Below are 8,037 nucleotides of genomic sequence, written 5' to 3'. Positions count from 1 at the left end.
GCCCTAACCACCTGGCCATGCCGGGCCACAACATAGTAAGTGATGTCCAAGTTATGATAAGTGAAGAGTAATCAAGTTTAATATTTTACTATTACAGTAAGTATCTATTCTGGGAAATGTTACACCATAAAGTTCCATACCAAGAGTTACTACATCAATATAGTGTGTTGGAGTAAGCTATAATATTACAGTAAAATTAAATCCTACGAGTTATTACATTAGTTTAGCATATTGAAGTAAGTTAAATTACTCTGGTGAAGTTCCACACTAGCAGTTATTACACAAGTATAGCATGTTGAAATAAGTTATATTACTATGGTAAAGTTCCACATACGGAGTTACTTACTACATTAGTATAGTATGTTGAAATAAGTTATATTACTATGGTAAAGTTCCACATAAGGTGTTACAATGTTAGTATAGTATGTTGGAATAAGTTATATTACTATGGTAAAGTTCCACATAAGGTGTTACAATGTTAGTATAGTATGTTGGAATAAGTTAGATTACTATGGTAAAGTTCCACATACGGAGTTACTTACTACATTAGTATAGTATGTTGAAATAAGTTATATTACTATGGTAAAGTTCCACATAAGGTGTTACAATGTTAGTATAGTATGTTGGAATAAGTTATATTAGTATGGTAAAGTTCCACATAAGGAGTTACTACATTAGTATAGTATGTTGGAGTTACTAGATCAGTATAAGAGTTACTACATCAATGTAGTACATTGATGTAATAGTTCAATATTTTACTAGAAGTTGTTAAACTTGTATGATACATGTAATGGATAATATAAACTTATGTAAAAGTCTGTATAAGGAATAAAAATATTTTGTTTACAGATGACTAACTTCTTGAGTTACCACAAATAAAAAAATTGGCAGAAAGGTTAAAAATTCTAAATACAAGAAAAACATCCATTTAAGTCCTATTTTATTTTTGCTACAATATATAAACTAAAATAATAACTTGCCTCTCAATTTTTTTTGCCATTTCATTTCACTGAACAAATCTTCAGTTCGTTCAAAGAAATCAGATACCTATCATGAAAAGAAGACATTATATTATAACCATTATATTTGCACATAGGTACAAAAAATATTCAAACTGAAATGCTTCAAAGACAAATATATGATATTCAAAATCATACTTAAAGATTTGATACACACTTTCTAAATAGCTTAAAACCATTGGAAAAGAAAATTTGTACAATTTTGTGTATTCTTCATTATATATATGTAAACTTTTTTTTTTTTTTTATGTATGAACTGAACGAATATTTTCCATACATCAAGAACATCATTACCTTACTTCCTTGTTCGTCACGTTCTGTAGTGTTGTAGACTTTCACTTTGGATTCTCTTGTTAAAAATTCACATATTTGTGGTACGGGAAACACTATCTGCTCCATGGTTCGATCATGCCGAACAATCTAAATCAAAAATTAGGATTTACATTCGTTACCCACTTAAATGCTAATGTATCTGAATACGAAAATGTGAAGACCAAAAATTCTTACGTAATGACTACAATTTATACGTACAAAGTTTTTCTTTATACATGACATCCATTGTTCTAATAATATTCAAAAAAGAGAAAAAAATTATTTTTGCTAAACGAATTTTGGTAATCTAGTTAAAACTAGGTTCCCTCTTGAATTTCTACTTTTAAGTAAGCTACAAAAGTTTAGTAATGGTGAACACGTTGAAGCCAGCCCAATACGACACGTAGCTACTACAAATTAAATTAGAAAAATATTTTATAATAGCTTTTGCAATTAAAAATGTTTCACCCAATTTAGAACTTTAATATTTTTTTGTACACAAAATAAGTACTGAAGAATACATTATTTGTAAGCTCTCAATGATATTGCGGCCAATATCCATGATTCATAAACATCTTCTAAAAAACAAGCGTCTTCGTTTCCTAATCTCATTTCTTCAAATGTTCTCATCTGTTGTCAGGTAACAAAGCACCTTTTTCCCTAAAGCTTATAGATCTATTAATGCTCAGATTAACTGAATATTCAAACTTAGTGGCATGGCTTGGTGTTTAAGGCGCTTGACATGCAATCTAAGGGTTGTGGGTTCAAATCCTCGTCATCAAACATGCTTGCCTTTTCATCAATGGGGGTGTTATAATGTGATGGTCAGTCCAACTATTCATTGGTAAAAGAGTAGCCCAAGAGTTGGAGGTGGGTGGTGCTGACTAACTGCCTTCCCTCTAGTCTATCACTGCTAAGTTAGGGATAGCTAGCACTGATAGCTTTCATGTAGCTTTGCACAAAATTAAAAAGAAACCAAACCAAAATGATTGTCATTTTGAACTGTTTACAAAAACTTCTTTCGATGGTACTGGAGTACAATCTATGTCTACCTCTATTTGAGCTGTATGACTAGCATAGTACTGTAGTGCCAGATTGGTCTTAGATTCCATGCCGCTAAGGCTGGGTTTCAACATAGCTGCTAGATCTTTGTTATGTTGAGCTAGCTGGTGGCACAGGATGTAGATATTGTGTCCAACTTCTTTGGGTGAAACACCATCACTTCCTTGCAGAAACTCCTCAACCTCTTCTTCATCATCTTCATCCCCTTCTTGATGATAAGCGTTACATGCTACTTCGACCTGTAACATACAGTTTTCGTTTGGGTATGTATGTTCATGTACTGGTGTGTAATTTAGTAAAAATCCATATACTCTTATAAATGGAACAAAATACTGTAAAATTCCCATACTTTTCTTCAATCAATAGCAAAATATCAAATTTTCCTGACCTTATCTAAAACTCCCCAACGTTTCCTTGACATGAAAAAATATTGTTTTCCGTCAATTTTAACTGAATAGGGAGTTCACATTGCTACAGTTCTTATATAATAGATATATAGCTTTTAAAGTTAATAATCATTTGAAGAAGTTGCTATTAAACTATTTTATATATTACAATAAAATGATCCCCTGTAAATATGAAAGTGAAATTGGTTAATTGTTTTACTGTTACAGAATTACACAATGTTACATGCAATTTTCATAGTTGAACGCAAGGGTGTACTTTAATAAATTCCTTATTATATCTACACAACAAAATACTACAATGAAAGATGACTAGAGAATTAATAACACCCCTCTACATTACTATCCAAGCATCACTAACAAAAAACAATGGGAGGGGGGGTCAATATGAAGTGATAATGAAAGATGACTAGAGAATTAATAACACCCCTCTACATTACTATCCAAGCATCACTAACAAAAAACAATGGGAGGGGGGTCAATATGAAGTGATACAGCAACAAAAAATACAAATTATAATTCACCTTATGGAACTGTATGTATCAAATTAAACTATGATGTTACAAAACATGCACAGATTATACAAACCAGTTGTTTAGGACTCATGTTGTACAAAATTTTTTCAGCATTCTCACTGTCACCTCGGCTTTCCATGACAGCCAACAACAGTTTGGAGGCATTGTTCTAGAAAATATGTGAATTTCTTAAAACCAGTTAAAGAATGATGCAACCGAAAATGTAGAGATAACTGAAAGTGCATGTAGCAATGTAACATTTAAAAATGTACAGTACTCTGTCAAAATAAACATTTTGTAACAACATTTCTCGTTAAAAAAAACAACTGAAATACGTGTTTAAACCATGAATGTACCCAAATAAATGTTTATACCTGGTGACTGTGAAATTCAGATAAATCCTACACTTACCAAAAAATGTGTATCAGCATCGGGATGTAGCTGCTTTTAAAAACAAAATACTGCAACGAGCAGGAACATCCCTGTGTACTTGAAACAACCGGCATATTGTGCAGTGAAAGGGTTTAAACACTATAAACATCATAGGTGTCTAGTTACTTGCAATGGGAAAAGCTTCACAATTAAAAAATTAATGAATAAAATGCATCCCAAATTATTTGTTAATATGGTTACTGTCTTGAATAATAAAAAACAAGAAAATACTGACTAATAGGAAAATGGGAATCTGTCATTAAATAATGTGAAACCTTCTAAAGATTCTTCTTAGATGCAATGTGGTTATCAGAGTTATAAAATTATGTTTAATGACATTAAATCTTTCAGAAATTATTAAACTCCTTCGTGAAGAGAGAGACCGAGCGAAAGTAATACGAACAGCATCAGATTATACATCACATAACTTACACAATAAACAAGGAATGATAACTTAATGTAGAAAATTTGGAAAAAAAACATATATATTATTACTATTTAAACTCAAATATCTAAATTTAAGTTATAATTAAGTTATACATGCCAAAAGACATGTTTTTTTAACATTTACCTTCCAAGAAGGCTACAATATTCCTTGTTTTTGTTTTTTTAAGAATAATACAAGTATAGAACAATTATATTTGAAACAAAGAATATGTGAAAGAAATTTTCATTAATTATAAAAATATATTAAAAATGATTCAGATGTACTTTTGACAAAACATTTTACTGTTGCCATCCAGAGTCTTTGAACAGAGTACAATCCTCACTAAATACAACTAACTCTACTTATCCTTCTATTGTAATTTGTAATTGTTACTTTAATATAAAGAAACGATAAAATACAAGCTGAATGAATGAATGAATATCCAATGCTTTTTGATTTTGTCTAGTGGTACTTATTTTCTGAGCAGGCAAAGATGCTTCTTACTTGTTCTTGCTGAAACCTCTCATGCTAAGATGATGGAGATCCATTGTGCTTAATAAAGAAGTGACTTGTGAGTGTATATGGATTCTAACTATGCAAGTACGATCTGATTTTGTTATTGAGCTTGTTTTTCAAATTACTATAATTTTTCTCATTGTAACTACTTCACCCTACATTTTTTAAACTGTGAACTCTATTCATCCAAAATAGAACACAATTTGTTTTATACAGTAAACTATGTCATACATGCCTGCCAAATGACAAGACAAGAACTAAAGTAACAACTCTGAATATATTATTTGCCATTACACTAGTAAACACGTTCAGTCAAATTTCAGGCAAAAACAACTTACATTACCAGATATACTGCTTAACCAACCTTTAATTCTAAAACAAGGTCCATCCTCTTCTTTCCAAGAGGATTGATGTCATTCAAGATTAGTGCTATGATGATGTCTATTCCATTACTCTCATGGACAGCGATGCAGTTCTGAAAAAAAAAAAAGTACTGACGAGTCTTACTTTGCATATGTACATCTACATTGGAAAACCAAGTAATTTGTAAAACAATTTTTTATTCCCCCAATACACACCCTATAATCTTTCTTTGTATGCTTATTAGTATTTATAATACAAGGCTGTAACATTTCTATATTTTTATATAAGCATAATGCTTACTGGTTTGTTTCACATTTTTCACACAAAGCTACATCAAAGGCACTTGTGCATGGTCATCCCTAATTTTGAGCTGATAGACTAGAAGTAAAGTGGGATATGTGAACATGTCAAACGTTTTCTACCTGCTTTAGTGATATATAGATTTCTAACATTCCTGGTTATTTAGTTTACATTCTGTAATGGCATGGTCCAAAAAATGGTTAAGGTTCTCTATAGTAGATGTCTCTTCCACCTGATATGATATTGCATCTAGGTTTAAAGCAATGGCCATATCTTTTGCTGGCTGCCTATAATGTTTACTAAGTGTAACAGCTGACCAATGTTATGAGGGAACAATAGTCACAAGGTGAAGTTGTAAACTGGACAAAGAAAGTGAGTTTACCTGTTGAATTCAGGAGCAATTTCTTTAGCCAGTTTCTAGTGGGAGATTGTCAAGTGAAGACTTATTTCAAGAACATAATATTTTAATTATACAGAGGTTAATGCTGAGGGAGAGAAAGCGATCAAGTTAAACAAAGCCTAGTAGAAGCACCCGTCTTTTTGTGCACTAAGCTCACTACTATAACTCTAATGTTTGTCAACCTGTAACAGTAGTATCATGTTTTTGGTTAAGTATTCTGAAAACACTCATTTTTTTTTATCCAGTTCATGTAAGGTATTTCAGGTTAAAATTATAGCTCAATGCATCCTTATACTAAACGTACATTACCAACAAAAAGACTGAACTAATAATGTTGTTTTTAGTACTTATAAGTTGTTGTTTTTTCACTCATTAGTTACCTTTACTTTCTAATCATAATCTGATTAATAACCACACACTTTAGTTGTTTCATTTTGAAATAGTTTCTCCAGCTACATGTGAAACTAAAACTAATATAGTATACTTGTAGCTTGTCAGGAGCCACCCTAAGTAATTCAGCTTGAATTAGCTGTGAAACCAATTTGTATACTTGATCTTGACATCAACTTTTATTCTTACTTATCTAGCTTTTTCTCAAACCATTTAACATCTGAAACATTTTGATGTGTTAAAATTCTTTATTAACTTTTTCTGGACCAGAAATGTGTCACTGACATTCCTTTGGGTTTTTTCCTTCTCGTAGTGAAACCACTAAACCAAATTATATAAAATTTTATAAACTAAATAGTATCTAAATTTGGCTTAAAAAGTAATAAAATTTGATTTAGTATTTCAATCACTTTTTAAGTTGAGAAATCTCTAAAGTTTTTATTGCATGACTTTAAAGCATTAAACATTTTATATGATCAGTCAATTATAACTTCACTGATATTCATTACCAAATTTCTTTTGATTATTTATTTTCCCAGTTGCAGTAGTCTCCACTTTTTGCTATAAAATCACAAAAAAACATGCAAAAATTCACACAGAGTTATCAGTTACCTAGGGCCTGACTTTAGAGAATGTCAGGTTAGGTAACAGTATTTTTGCTAATAATAGTCTTAGTTGAGGTCAAGTTGTATCTAATAAATATAGTTTATTTTCAATAAATAATAAGCTTTCTTTTATCAATGCCTCATTTGAATACAAAAGGCAATATTCAATAAAGAATAAGTGGTGTCAAAATATTTTGTCATTGGCTACCAGACTCACTAAACCTAACTAAGCATAACTGATGTCTTTGTTATAGATGAAAACTTCCACAGCTTTCAAAAAAGTATAAGATGAAAGCATTTTCAGGAACGAAGATAACATCTAAACAAGTTGTAAAAGCATTCCCAAATCTGTGATTTGTTCCTAAGTCTTTTAAACTTCACATTAGAAATCCAATTGTGGTAGGTATTTAGATTTAATAGCCCATGGATGGTCACAACACAGATTAAAGGTATTTCTCTTAACCCCTTTCTTGTCTTGTAAATAATTTTAGAGATTGTGGTATTTAAAGTTCAGGGAATGAGCTATGACTTCCGTGAACTTTTTATTATGCTTCGATGACTTGCCGTGGTCATATATCAGCATTGTTGAAAAAATATTGTAAATCTCCAATCATACTTAACAAAACATCACAGATAACTGCTGATGTAAATTATTTCTGATGATAAACAAACACTGAGCTAATTATCAACATATTTTCATATGAAAGCAATATGTAAAAAATAAATACTTGTAAGTAACTGCTCATCTTTGATTATGAGACCCGATTCAGGTAATCCTCTATTCCTTTTTTTATATATATAGTTAAATGTGAGACTACAGCTTGTATTTATAAATTAACTATTTTGGTTCTAAATAGATTTAAAAATTACAACTTCAATAAAATAATAATGCAAGGAGACTTGTGTTTTTATTTCAATACCACCTGAAAATTAGGATGTTGTTGACAGTTGAACAAACAAAGGTGAAATAGGCAGCAGTTTCAGAGTAACACTTTTTGACAGTTGTCAAAACCTAATAACTCTTATTTACAAACAAGTCAGACAGGCAATCTTTCATACCTAAACTCATATAACAAGTCCACCAGGCAATTTGAAATTTAAAGTCATATATAGAATCCAATTAAATATCTTTCATATTCAAAGTCATATAACAACAAGTCCATCAAGCCATCTTTCATATTCAAAGTCATATAACAACAAGTCCATCAAGCCATCTTTCATATTCAAAGTCATATAACAACAAGTCCATCAAGCCATCTTTCATATTCAAAGTCATATAACAACAAGTCCAT

At 30.8% G+C, this 8,037-nt stretch overlaps 1 protein-coding gene across 1 annotated transcript in view; it reads right to left on the bottom strand.

Annotated features, from left to right (window-relative positions):
• LOC106460236 (inositol 1,4,5-trisphosphate receptor type 1-like) overlaps nt 1-8,037 on the bottom strand; it is a 109,320-nt gene that overhangs the window by 13,329 nt on the left and 87,954 nt on the right. Inside the window, exons 40-44 of the mRNA XM_022386900.1 lie at nt 5,052-5,162; nt 3,386-3,481; nt 2,384-2,632; nt 1,314-1,439; nt 981-1,047 (exon numbers count right to left, since the gene is read on the bottom strand). Of these exons, the coding sequence (XP_022242608.1) occupies nt 981-1,047; nt 1,314-1,439; nt 2,384-2,632; nt 3,386-3,481; nt 5,052-5,162 (649 nt within the window). The remainder of the gene's footprint in view (nt 1-980; nt 1,048-1,313; nt 1,440-2,383; nt 2,633-3,385; nt 3,482-5,051; nt 5,163-8,037) is intronic.

The sequence above is a fragment of the Limulus polyphemus genome, unplaced genomic scaffold (genome assembly GCF_000517525.1).
Source record: "Limulus polyphemus unplaced genomic scaffold, Limulus_polyphemus-2.1.2 Scaffold732, whole genome shotgun sequence".
Classification (NCBI taxonomy): Eukaryota; Metazoa; Arthropoda; class Merostomata; order Xiphosura; family Limulidae; genus Limulus; species Limulus polyphemus.
The sequence above is the reverse complement of the archived record's forward strand: the minus strand, read 5'-3'. Positions and strand labels throughout refer to the sequence as shown.